This window comes from Hibiscus syriacus, unplaced genomic scaffold, assembly GCF_006381635.1.
Source record: "Hibiscus syriacus cultivar Baekdansim isolate YM2019G1 unplaced genomic scaffold, ASM638163v2 tig00111402_pilon, whole genome shotgun sequence".
NCBI lineage: Eukaryota > Viridiplantae > Streptophyta > Magnoliopsida > Malvales > Malvaceae > Hibiscus > Hibiscus syriacus.
This window is the reverse complement of record NW_024063082.1, coordinates 4,665,016-4,679,751: the sequence shown is the minus strand read 5'-3', so window position 1 is coordinate 4,679,751 and position 14,736 is coordinate 4,665,016. Positions and strand designations below refer to the sequence as shown.

General features: G+C 35.0%; 1 protein-coding gene across 1 annotated transcript; it reads right to left on the bottom strand.

Moving 5' to 3' along the window:
- Positions 1 to 13,896: 13,896 nt before the first annotated feature.
- Positions 13,897 to 14,345, bottom strand: LOC120161418 (chalcone synthase RJ5-like). Its single transcript, XM_039171674.1, has 2 exons — positions 14,259 to 14,345; positions 13,897 to 14,193 (listed from the first exon to the last, which is right to left on the bottom strand). Exons 1-2 carry the CDS (start codon positions 14,343 to 14,345, stop codon positions 13,897 to 13,899), a joined length of 384 nt encoding a protein of 127 aa, XP_039027605.1.
- Positions 14,346 to 14,736: the final 391 nt, after the last annotated feature.

Genomic DNA, 14,736 nt, shown 5'->3' with positions numbered 1-14,736 from the left:
CCAATGCAATAAACGAGAGTTGTGGTTGGGTTTCTGCATCAGGGATCTTTCCTAAGAGATTTGCTCTGGCAGAGAGAGAGGACCAGAATGTGAGTTTCAAGCGAATTAAGTTTTCCACTGGTGAAGTTTCCAGGGGTGAAGAACAAAAGAAAAAGGCTTTGAGCACACCATTGCAGAAGAAGGAAATAGTTAGTGGCTTGCCCTCGACACCTAAAAATTCAGTTGACCAGAGAGTCGCGCTCCATTTGGTTGAATCATCTTCTGTAGAAATGGAAGATATAGAGGTTACCAAGTCCAGAATACAAAATTCAGATGCAGGTGAAAGGAAAGAAGTGGTAGTAGGTAAAGCTATAGCTTCACCTGTCTCGCAGGAGAATTTTTCATTGAAGCTTGTTGTTTCAAGTCCAGCAATTGCTGTGGAGAAATTTGAGTCTCCTTTTTGTGCCGAGGAAAGACGTAATTTATGTCCATCATTTGGAGGGGACAGTTCTGTTATGTCTGGGGCAACACTGTCGAAGAAGGATCCTCGTCCTCTTCTGCGGAACCTTGTTTTTCACGTACTAAAAGGAGCAGGCTGGTCTATTGAGAGGCATAAAAGACCCAGTAGGAGTTATTGGGATACGGTTTATAGACCACCTGACGGGAGGCTATTTTATGAATTCCCTAAAGTTTGGAGATTTTGCGGTCAGGTTCTGTTGGCTAATGAATACTACTGCATGCTGGAAAATGACGTGAAGAAATGGACTGATATGATCCAATTCTGGTCAGATCTATTAGAGACATTGTTGAATATCGAGAAAGAAGTTAACCAAACCAACCTTTCTACTGCATTGGCTCGACATTGGACTCAATTAGACCCTTTTGTAAGTGTTGTATTTATTAATAGGAAGATTGGTTCATTAAGAAAGGGAGATGAGGTTAAAGCAGGAAGAAGATTAGTTATTGGAAAAAACAAGAAAACTGATACTGTTTTGACACAGAAAAAAAGGTTCTACGAGAAAGTTTTGTTCTCAGGGAAAGATGCCAACTCAGTATTGTGATTCTTCTCTGGCTGCTAAAAGTTCATTGACAGCTGCTGAGAGCAGTTTTGATTGCATTGATGAGCTCTCTGGCAATGAAAGTTTGTCAAAATTCTATAGTAAAATGAGTAGTGGGGCTGTAAAATGTCTGAAAGATGCATCTAATATGGCTGACCAAGAATGTACATTTTTGGTAGATACCACTAACAGGTTAGAAACTGTGTATCTTCCTACACTAATAAAACTCTTACATTTCAATAAAAAAAAAACTATCAACTTCTCGAGTTCCGATAACAAAGAACATCAACTATAAGAAATGTACAAGATAAATCAAGAAAACATGGAAATTACCCTTCGCCAACACAAATGTATGAATAATGGTAGGCACTGCCAGCAGAAGGGCAACGACTCTCAAGCTCGGCAAAAAACGGAGAGTGCGAAGGACTAGAGAATTGAACATTTGAAATCCAAAGAGTTACAAGTTTTTGCTTTGCAGCAAATCACGGTGTTTGGATGTTCGATTCGGCCTCAGAGGATGTCCGGTTCTTGGATTCAGACTGTCGAATGTCTTCTATCATTCTAACGGTTTCATCCATTGTTGGACGCATATCGGGTGTTTTAGCCACGCATGCTAGTCCAATCTGAAGCATCTGCACCATCTCTTCTTGGAAAGTTTGGTATTTCAACAGCTATACATCGAAGACTTCTGCGGTCCATTCCTCCCGCACAACGGAACGGACCCATCTCGGAAGATCGACCACATCATCATGCCCTGATTGCTGGAGGGAAGCATTTGCAGTCAACATTTCCAAGAGGAGCACACTAGGGATTAAGAATTAGAGTTTAAGGTTTAGGTTTTAGAATTTAAAAATCTAAATTGAGCGAACAATTATGATCGAACATGTAAAATAATAATATTTATAATGTTAGATAACTAAGTTGATCGGAATAAAAGTTTATACATCGATTTAGGGGAAAAGGTTTTGTTTAGAAATCTTTTTATATATTAAGCCAATGTAAAACAGTGGGATGGTTTGATTTGTGAAACATACTTTGACAACAGGATGCTCATCCTTTTTAGCCAAGTACCGGCGTGTTACTAAACTACGTACCTTGCGGACAGGTGTTCCAAAAAAATATATCTCGACATCACCAAGTTCCATCAAAATAGGAATTGGGAGCAGCTGCTTTTTTGCTTTTATTCAAATCTCGCGGCAGCCTCTTCGACACGCTGTCTTCGTTTGGTGCAATCATTTTGTTTGTCGTGGGACCCATACACGTTCACTATGCATCACGCGACACTTTTCTTTCTATCATACACGTGGCACCCGCACGAATCGTACCTTATATTTGATTTTTCGTAGTCCGATAATGACCAGCGACTCTACACTGTAACACCCTTATTGTAAAGATAATAAAAAACGCAATCTAAAATATTATAAATCGTGATATTTTAAATTGAATGAAACTTAAAATGTTAAATTTTTTAAAGATGTAAACTCTCTTCGTAATAATTTAGATCGTAATCGAAAATGTTATCTTTTGTATAATATTTTAGCTAATATAAATTAACCATAAACCTATATATTAGTGTACTATAAACCATATTTTTTAATTTATTATTTTATAGGGGTTAGGGTTTAATTTTAATTTATATATTAGTGTATTATATAAGATTTAGGGTTTTTATAAATTATATAATTTATTACTTTATATAATTTATGCATAGTATTTTATAACCTATATAAGTAATTTATTTTATATGGTTTATATATATATATACTATACATAGTTTATATATACATGTACTATAAGTTATATATATAGTTTACATGTATACATATATTATAGGTTACATATATTAACTATTGTTTATAGACTATAGGTTAATGTTACATATATAATTTATATAAACTATTGTTTATATAAAGTTATAAACTATATATGAATTATCAACTTTCTATACATACATAGTTTATAAAGTTTAGGGTTTTTATAAACTATATACTTTATATAGTTTATGCATAGTATTTCTATAATATATATATATATATATATATATTACTTATATTAGTCGTACATACATATATATTATATTAATATAAATTATAATTTATAAACTATATATTTTATGTAGTTTATATATATATATATATATATACACACTATATTAATATAAATTATAGTTTATAAACTATATACTTTTTATAGTTTATACATATATAGTTTATATATATAGTTTATATACATAGTTTATATATATAGTTCATATAACCATAATTTATATATATAGCTTATAATAAATATATATACACTATATTAATTTAAATTATAGTTTATAAACTATATACTTTTAGTTTATACATATATAGTTTATATATATAATTTATATACATAGTTTATATATATAGTTCATATAAACATAATTTATATATATAGCTTATAATAATTATGCAGTTTATAATATAAATATAGTTTATATATAAACTTATATTATATATATATATATACATTATAATTTTTTTCAATTTTTTAAATGAATACAATTTACTATATTTTTTATTATTTATTCACATTTTGCATTTATTTTGATTTCATCCTTTTGTGTTTTTTAATTTATTTCAATTTTAAGTATTTCACTTTTATATGTATTCAATTTAGTCCTTAAATATATATTTGCATGCCCATTGTTAGTTGTTATTTATATTTTTGTAACTGACCCATCACTTTTTAAACGGGTATAATCTAGTCATTTTTATATTAATTTAAACCATATATTTTAAATTTATTTCGATTTGGTCCCTTACCTATGTGTGTTGTTTAATTTATATGTTAAAATTTTATTTTTATTTTTACATTTCTTCAATTTTGTCCTTAAATTTATATTTTTTTACAAAATTGATATATGAATATATTTTTTTCTCGAAATCATATACAATTACAACTTGTAATTCAACAATCACGAAAGATGACAAAATAATTAATCCAAAATTAAAAACGACCCGACATGAACTCAATCTGTATCCTGTAAACATCCGACATGAATTTTATATGTCAATAATGTGACCCGATCTGAAAGAGATCCTACTGAAGTCTACCTGAACATGAATTAACTTGGTCTTTATCTTCTTCGGACATGAACTGTTTTGACTTGAACTGATATCGATTCGAACTGATAATGACCTGACCTGAACCCGATCTGGATCTAGTGTCAAATCAACCTGAAAATGACCCGAAATGATTTGATATGTACCCGACCTGATCCGGGTCAAACCATCAAATTGACCTAACTTGACTTGTACCCTATTTTATTCATGCCAAGATCCGACTGAAACCTGTCCGATTACCTGATTTTACAGCCTTAGTAGAAAGCTTGGCCACTTTGCTAAGCAAGGTAACTGTTACCTTTTTCAACACAGAATATATTTAATTTATACTTCATTCAGTGACCAAAAATGCCTTATAATATACGATTTTAACCAACTTTTTTTGGATTTGCCAAAATGACCAACTAAATCGCAATGCGATCGATAATTCGCAACGCGATCTCTGGTATCGCAAATCAGTTTCAAGATTCGCAACGCGATTCTGACTATCGCATTGCGATTTTCCAAATTCGCGTTGCGATTTTCCTAATTCGCAATGCGAATACGTAAATCGCAACGCGAATTTGGAAAATTGCAATGCGAATACGTAAATCGCAATGCGAATCTGTAAATCGCAACGCGAATCTGACTATCGCAACGAGATTCTGACTATCGCAATACTGAATTTCAAATTCGCAACTCGATTTATGAATTCACAACAGGTTTTAGTTTCGCAACAAAAATGTTTTGGGTATATAACTACGCAACAACAACAACTCATAACCTAAATCCCTAAAGCGTAACTCATTCCATCTCCATCTATCACTCTCTCCGGCGACATCCGTTCCTATATCCAACGACATCCTTCCCCATCCGGCAACAGGTTTTAGTTTCGCAGCTCGTTTGTTTAGTAAATTAATTTACAATAATGAAATCATCTAATGTTGATCATGTTTGGATAGATTTGTGTTTTGGAGGGTCATGGGAGAATGTTCATGGTGTTTTACAATATATGCCTTTACCTATGAATCTTCAACTAAAACTGTCATTAAAAAAGTTAACTTATGAAACTCTAATGTTACGTGTTGCAAATAAATTGAATTTAGAGCCCTTAAGTGGATTTAGGCTATCTTATCAGAGAAAATGTAAAGTTTATTTGTTAACCGACAATGAAGATGTTGAACGATTCATTGCTTACATTAGTGTTTCGCAAGATGATGTTACATTGTATGTTGTTAAACCTAGAAGTAGTGAAGTTGGGTCAGTAGCGGGTAGTAATTAACTAAGTTTTTCAACCCCAGTTTATGGTGCTCAAAATTTAATGGTTCCACCACAATTTCATCACCAAACAAATTTTGTTTCACCACATTTCCAATACCAAACACAATCTCAAAACCCACAACATTTCCCTAATCCAAATCTCAATCAACTTTCAGCACCAAATTCCGGTTTTCGTATTAACCAGTTAGACGATGATGAGCCAATAGAAAAAATTATGAGTACTAGTCGGTATTCGAAATTTGATCTTGGTCAATACCCAAACTTTGATCTTGGTCAATACTCGGATTTTGATGATGTTTCAAAAGAAGAAACAGACCCTGCGTGTAATGATTTTGATATTGGTCAATACCCGAATTTTGATGATGAAACAGCCGCTGCCGAGGAAGATATTGTTGATGATAATGAGGATGAAGTTACGACTGTGAATGAACATGTTGAACATCTATTCTGTAATTCATATAACACTGAAGAAGAAAAAGAAGAATAAGAAATCCCCAAAGAAAAGTCCCCGAAGAAAATGCCACGGGAGTATAACTGGAATATGCCATAATTACTTTAGATATCGGAAGAAGAGTTGGTAAAGATAGCAGTTGATTGTTACACAAAAATTATTCGTATCAAGAAAGATGATTGTTTTGATACAAAGGAAGACTTGAAGATAGCTTTGTATACGAAATGTGTGGAAGATGGCTATCAACTAAAAGTTAACAAATCAAGCAAAGATCGTTTCGAAACAAGGTGTATGATTGACAAAAACTGTACGTGGCGTATGATTGCAAAGAGGATAAAGATTGCGAAATGTTTCAAGTAGGACTTTTATTGATAACATACATGTTCAAGAACCCAAGTTTTTCCTCACCATAGACAGGCAAACAAAAGGTGTTGGGTGGTTTTCTGTTGAGTTAAGTTTTTGAATGGCAAGGTATATCGGGGACATGAAATTATGACTGACATGAATGCTCGGTTCAAGATTAGTATCTCATATTCTCAAGCTTGGAGAGCCAAATGTTATGCCTTGAATGTTGAGGTGTCGCCAGAAGCATCGTTTGCCCAACTGCCGGCTTATTGTCACAATTTAAAGCTGAAAAATTATGGGTCGGTAACTCATATCAAACAGATAGATGGCGCTTTGAGTTGCTGTTATCGCCATTGGTGCTGCGGTTAGTAAATCAATATAATTTTGTTGACTTATTTTTGTTAGTTACAGCATTTCACATTTAAATGATTATATTTCTTGTGTATATGATTTTATAGATTCGTTCGTTTATTACTTGCATGCACCCAGTTATTATAGTTGACGGAGCACATTTAAAAGGTCGATACATGGAGTAAACTTATTAGCGTAGCCATGGATGCTACAATGGGATACTGCCAATAGCTTACGGGTTGGCAAATCTGAAACCTCTGATTCATGGACATGGTTTATGGGGCATCTTAGGGATTGCATAGGTCCTATTAGCAATCTGACAATCATATCTGATAGGGCAAACTCAAGACAACGCTGTTATGGTGTTTCCCAGATGCTTTTCATGGACTTGTGGTGTTCATTTGTAGAAATCTAAATCAAGGTCTGCTGGTATAAAAAATCACAAATGGACATACTGGAAGGCTGTAAAAGCTTATCGGGAAGTGGATTTTAATAAGCATATAAACTGTTTAAGACGTTTTTGCCTCAGTGTGCTCAAACACTAGAAGATGTCGGGTTTGAAAGATGGTCAAGAGTACATCAACTTGGAGCAAGATATGGTTTCATGACGTCTAATAGTGTAGAATCAATTAACGCTCTAAGTCGTCATTCCCGGAAATTACCCATTATTATGTTAATGGAGTTTTTTCGAGCCTCTATTCAACAGTGGTACTACAAAAAGAAACCATGCAGGTATTATTTCTTTAAATTCGTAACTTATCATATATTTACTAAGTATTATTATTTAAATTTACAGGAACATTGGAACTCGTGTTACACCATGGACTAAAAAAAAGATAACGTAACATATTGTGAAGTCAACGTCATAGAGAGTTGAACCATGTTCAAACACTTTGTTTGAAGTATTGGATAATAACTTAAATGGGCTTGTCGATCTAAATGCAAAGACGTGTGTTGTATGAATGACAAACATCTGGTTATCCGTGTGGCCATGTTATAAAAGTTGCTCTTCATCTAAACCAAGATGATTCAAGCGTATACGCTATGGATTGCTACACTACAGAAGTATATCGACAGACTTATGTCGAGATTGTCTACCCTTATTCCACATCCTTCTGAGTGGGACATACCAGATGACTTACAAACAATTTTGCCACCAGCCATGGACAGAAGGCTACCTGGCCGACCAAAAAATCATGATCGTATACCGTCTAAGGGTGAAGAGAAGAAGAGATCGACATGTAGTCGGTGCAAGGAAAGTGGTCATACAAGGTTGACATGAGGATCACCAGTGCCATCACAATCATCTTTTCCTCTACCAAAATATGGATCCTCATCAAAATCCCAATCACAATCGGCTTCACCTTTTGAGACTGTTAACTTAGGTGATTTTTAAATGCAAATGTTGTATTATGTGTATAATATGTGTGAACTTTTAACATTTTCAGTTAGGCATGTATTAGTAACTTGAGTTTGAACATTGTTATGATATGTTCAGTTGTTATCACTTATTAGACATTCATTTGACTATCGCAAAGCGAATATGACTATCGTAACACGGAAATGACTATCGCAACGCGGAATTGACTATCGCAACGCGGAAATGACTATCGCAACGAGAGAATCGCAATGCGAAATGAAAATCGCAACGAGTGAATCGCAATGCGAAAATGAAAATCGCAATGCGAAACTAATTTCGCGTTGCGATTTTTATTTTCGCATTGCGATTCTCTCGTTGCGATTTTCATTTCACATTACGATTCTCTCGTTGCGATAGTCATTTCCACGTTGCGATAGTCTATTTTGCATTCAACATAATGTAGATTGAAATCAACAAAGCAACTATTACATTTCAATCAATTAAACAAGCACAAATAATAATTATGTATACATCAATTAAACAAATCAACATTTACAAATCATCTTTTACAAATCAATTAAACAATCAAAAAATAATAATAAGAATTATTTCCTCATCAATTATTATTGAATCAACTTTTGCACCCATACATCCATTTCACGCAGCTCACTTCAGGATTAACCTGCAGAAACCAAACATTGAATCAACAACACTTTCTATACATCTAAAACCTACAAACAACAAATTATTGAATTCTAGCTACTTAACCAAACATTTTCAAACCAAAAAGAGTATGTATGTTTAACAACACTTGCATTTGACTTACAATTTTATGGACACTTTCATAACGCGGATGCAAGTAGGTAGTGTATCGCATATATAGCTCTAGCCATAAAATGCCGAAACCACAAGCCTACTGCACCTCTATCTCTATCGGTGGGAGGGAGAAACTGTGTACTTCCTGTCGTCAAACGCTCCAAGCACATGCATACGAGAGGACCACAATCCCCTCTGGCTTCCTTCGTTTGTTGTTGCGCGGGTCTCGACTCTGATAACTGTAACATTGAACTTCTTTGGCTTCTTGTTTCCAGAATTAGTCCAATAATTAATTGCATCCAAGAATTTAGCCAAATGAGAGCTCCATCCCTTAATAATATCTCTCAAATCAGACAATGATATGTAATTTATCATGCTGTCATATACTATTGTCTTTAGGGATAGGAGCTGAAGCTCGACAAGAAGCCAATGAGTACGTTCTAAAACAAGGATAAACACCTGCATCGAAATGTAATAATTCAAATTGCGCACTTATTTATGAACACCTTTAAAATATTTAAACAAATATACTAACCTTATCGACCTCTCACCATGTAGGATAAAGTTTAGCTTGTCCATTAGCCAACACATATGATTCCTGTCGTTGATTCTTCAAGTGAACTACGTGAAAAGACGTTGGCATAATTGTATATCGCGTTTTTTTATATTTTTCTTAAATTTCCTTACAATTAGAAGACGTGTCACCCATTCATCAATATGTTGTTTTACAAAAAAAGACATATATTAGTGAATTACATAAATTTTAAAAAAAAATAATCAAACTGAAATATAAGAAGAAATATAAGACTTACCCCCCATCGAAATAGACGTTGTCTTCAACCCCTAATAATACACCCCACCAAGATCGTTTCAATCAACAAATGCATATCATCGTTGAGTTTGTATATGTCAGCGTAACACCCTTGGCTCCGCTCATGTAGATAAAAAACAACTGAGGTCTTAGCCCAAAGGGTATTATCCAGAATTGTTTCCGATAGTTGTTTCCTCTCCACTTCATCTGCCGAAATGGTACTGGCCGGTAACTTATACGAAAGCCAACAGTCATCCATCATGTCCGGCACGTAAGGGGGCTTCTCAATAATTCCATATATTACGCTGTGTGAATCGGGCTCTAGAATGTTGGGAGGGACCTCTTCAACGATGACAATGGCCTCTTGAACGGTGGGAGGGGACTCTTGAGGGATGATAGGGGCCTCTTGAACGATAGGGGAGGCCTCTTGAAAGATGACAGGTGAGTCGGGCTTTTTCTTACGGATTCTTCGCACTATTAGGGTGAACGGAGACGTAATGGCACGTGCACGCCGTCTGATGCGTAAACTCCGTCTTGTAAGAAAAACCTGATGTAGAGCATCCACCTTAGCGGGCCGCTAAAAATAAATTAATACATAAATCAGTAAATAAACAGACATGATATTAAACAGTGAAAACAAAGACAAATATATTTCAAACTTGCACGGTATTCACCCAAGTCATTATTATATCATTGTTCACAAAATGCATCAGATAACATTCCAGAAGTAAGCACTTATATAAACATTTAAAAGGACAACATATAGGTTTAGTGCAGGTTCAATGATAACATAAAGAGTAGTAGTTTATTCTTGAAACTTAAATTTTCAACACTGTGAAGTTAGTATTTGTCTTTTAGTTGAAGTAATGCAATTCATTCAAGTTTTAATTTGCAGAAGAAGAATAGAATTTGAAACTTAAAATCGCAACGCGAAAATGACTATTGCAACGCGAAAATGACTATCGCAATGCAAAAATTACTATCGCAATGCGAATTTGACTATCGCAACGAGAGAATCGTAACGCGATTTTCATTTCGCATTGCGATTCTTTCGTTGCGATAGTCAAATTTGAATTGCGATAGTCATTTTCGCATTGCGATAGTCATTTTCGCGTTGCGATTTTGTTGTTGCGATTTTCATTTCGCATTGTGATTCTCTCGTTGCGATAGTCATTTTCGCATTGCGATAGTAAACTATTATTCTTCTGCAAATTGAAATTTTAATGGATTACATTACTTCAACCAAAAGACAACCAAAAACAAATACTAACTTCACAGGATTAAAGAATAAACAGTATTTGCAGCAACCGAATGAATTTACTAAGCAATCTAAGTGAAATTACGAGTAAATTTATCATCAAGTTAAATATGAAAAATATTAAACTTACCTCGTTGAGTAGAGTATGAACCTCGTTCTGTAACGATGCTACAATCTCACGTAGAGTTGCTACCTCACCACGTAAAGTAGACACCTCAACATGCCATGCACTATTATCATCGCGTAAAGTATCGACCTCCTCACGCAAGGTATTGACCTCATTACGTAACTCCCCTAACTCATCCCATGGAGGTGGAGGTGGAGAACAGGGAGATAAACGTCGTGGCATCTTTGCCGGTCGCCTATCATGAGGTGATAGTGGAGAAGAGGCTCGATGATGTGACAGAATAGGTGATGACTCTCGTTGTGGAGGTGTATATTCGGGTCAATCAGGTGATGGATCTGGGTGAAGTGATGGCTCTCGAAGTGGTGGCTGCTCATAATCCGTGCCATCAAAAAAAAGCTTACTAGCTAGCCACCAATCAGTGGCAAGCTCAGCTTCCGTGGTGTCATCCTCTGTAATGGAGTGTTGGCCTCCTAACAATATAAAAGCTCAAACAAAGTTAAACGTGTACTAGTAATAACTTGTTTATAAACATATGGTAGTATTTGTGTTAACTTACATTATTTATTATAGTATACGGTAGTAAATCTTCCCATTGCTGCAAGGACCGTTTCCTCTTCCAGGAAATAGCCCTAGGAATATCATTAGAAGTTTTTAATGCATATGTCTGCATGGCGGGAAAGGCCTCAAATATCCAAATCTACAAATAATATAATAACAAACATTAGTAATTGTTAAAGAATTAATTATAATTTTGGAAACATTATATCAAAATTATTACCTTAAAGGCCCAAATAAAGCCTGACAAAGTGTATTTAGAACCATCGCCACGCAAACTTTTTCGATCATCAAAGGCAGACGACAACTTATTCTATGTAGCTCTCCATAGATACGAACCCCACAGAAACAGGTTCCATGCATTTAGGTCCTCTACCAATTTAATTATATCATTAGAAATAGGTTGTCGGGCCTCTCTGCCTAAAAAGCCGGCTTGCAAAAGTATTAGAAGGCATATTCGGACAACATCGACGTCATCCATCCGAGTAAAATCATCTTTCTTATTCAATAATCTCATCAAGTCTTCCACGTGTAAATTCGACAGCTCAGGAAAAACTCGGGAAAACCATGATAGGCGGGTAATATGTCTAGTGTATCGATCTACATCATCGTGTCCGAAGCGTAGACCAGTGATTAAACAAAACTCCTCCCGCCCAAAACACGTATACGCCGGTGGAAAATAAAACCATATCTCTTCATCACGACGTTGTATAGTCTCTGGTAGATCGCTAGTCATGGTTTGAAGAAACAGATGGGTCAACATAGCATCTCCACCCGGATGTTGTACTTTCAGCCATGGCCCGAAGCAAGTATCCTCAAATATTTTTCTTTGTGCAGATGAAAGCTTCGACGCAATTGTTTTGGCCAATCTTAATTTATTTCTTAAGGTCAATTGAGCCGAATAAAAGTTCTGCAAAAACAATAAACATACCAAGTTAGATATACCAAAAACTACATTGTGAAGATAAAACAAGAACAATAAACATAAAGAGTAGTAGTTTATTCTTCAAACTTAAATTTGCAACACTGTGAATTTAGTATTTGTCTTTGTTTTTTTGTTGAAGTAATGCAATTCATTCAAGTTTCAATTTGCAGAAGAAGAATAGTTTCTGAAACTTAAAATCGCAACACGAAAATGACTATCGCAACGCGAATTTGAATATCGCAACGCGAAATGAAAATCGCAACGACAAAATCACATTGCGATAGTCATTCTCGGTTTCAAATACTAAAATTGAAAGAAACTTGAATGGATTGCATTACTTCAACCAAAAGACAAAACAAAGACAAATACTAACTTTACAGGGTTAAAGACTAAACAGTTTAGCAGTATTGGCAGCAATCTAATGAATATAATAAGCAATCTAAGTGAAATGGTTAATCTATTATTGAAAACACCAGTAAACTTATCATCAATTTCAATATGAAAAAATTAATAATAATGCAAAAATTTCAAAATAAAAATAATTAAAAAAACTAACCCTCGGTGGTTGATTTGGTTGATTTTCCATTTCTGACCGTGAATGATTTCGCCGGAGATGGAGACTGGTATCGTCGGAGATGGGGACTGATTTCGTCGGAGATGGGGACGGATTTCGCCTTAAAGAGTGAGAGATGGAGATGAGACTGAGTTGTGATTTAGGGTTTTAGGTTATGAGTTACGATTACGGGATATACTGTGGACGGTTCAGTGTTCCGATATATTAATATATTCGTGTTTGGAATTTGAAAAAAAAAATACGCGTTGGATACGAATGGCGCTATGTAAATCGCATTGCGATAGTCAGATTCGCATTGCGATTTACGTATTCGCATTGCGATTTACGTATTCGCATTGCGATTTACGTATTCGCATTGCGATTTACGTATTCGCATTGCGATTTACGTATTCGCATTGCGATTTACGTATTCGCATTGCGATTTACGTATTCGCATTGCAAATTAGGAAAATCGCAACGCGAATTTAGAAAATCGCAATGCGATAGTCAGAATCGCGTTGCGAATCTGGAAACTGATTTGCGATACCGAAGATCTCGTTGTGAATTATCGATCGCATTGCGATTTAGTTGGTCATTTTGGCAAATCCAAAAAAATTGGTTAAAATCGTATATTATAAGGCATATTTGGTCACTGAGGTTATTTTCTCTATTTGAATTGATATTTTATAAAATATAAAATTAAATTTCTGGGCTTTTTGCTCTTTCCTTTTCCCTCCTTAAACATAATCAACAGTTGGTGTCTTCTTCTTTGAAGTGGTTCTAAAGACAATAGAGAGATGTTCAAAAAATAAAAAAGAATCACTGGCTATGGTTGTTGATTGCTGCATCGTTTCAACTGATAAAGACTCGAACAATTTGACAATCCACATTAGATTTATTCTAAGCACCAAGTATTTTGATAATCGACACTTTGAATCCAAACCCATGTCAAGTTTTCTTAATCAGCTGAATTCAAAGCAAAGCTCCGAAGTCCCACCATCTCCACCGTGAGACCCGATTCAAACCCTAAGAGAACACCCAACTCTCCTCCGTCATCGGTGGTGGATTTCCCTTCATCCATTGATTTCCTCCTCAACTCATCTAGAACAAACAACACACTCGAACTCCCCATATTTCCATATTCACTCAGCACATGCCGACTTGTTCTGAGTTTATCACTCGTCAGCCCCAGTTTCTCTTCTATTCCCCTAAGCACAGCGAGGTCGTCGGGGTGGACGGTGTAAAACAACTTGTTCTAGTCCCAACGTCGAACGGAGTGAACATTTGGAGCTAGCATTGCTCAATGTTGTCAGAAATCGCCTTGGGCAAATCTCTAGACAAATGATAGTCCATCCCCATTTCACGTATCTTTGCTGCAACAAACTCATAGGTGTTTGGAATCACCATCTGGGTAGCTGATATGATTTGAAACAACAGTTGTCGGTGACGGTGGTGGTTGATAGTGGTAATGGAGTATAAATTAATATATTTTGTGGTGATAAGCTAACAATTACCTTGCTTAGTCCAGTGGTCGAAGTCTTTTATTCTTCTCCAGAAAAGCGTGGGGTCAATTCCTCTACTAAGCACAATTGTTGGGTAATTTTATTCGAGTGATAACACGTCTCATTATCATATTATCATTTTTATTGTTAAATTTTTAATTGCGGATACTAAAATAAAATAAAAAAATAAACGTTAAATATGATTTTGTAAAAATTAAAAGTTAAGATACTAAAATGTACTAAAAGTGAAACTTTATATACTAAACGCGTAAATTTCCTTAAAATAAATATATTTT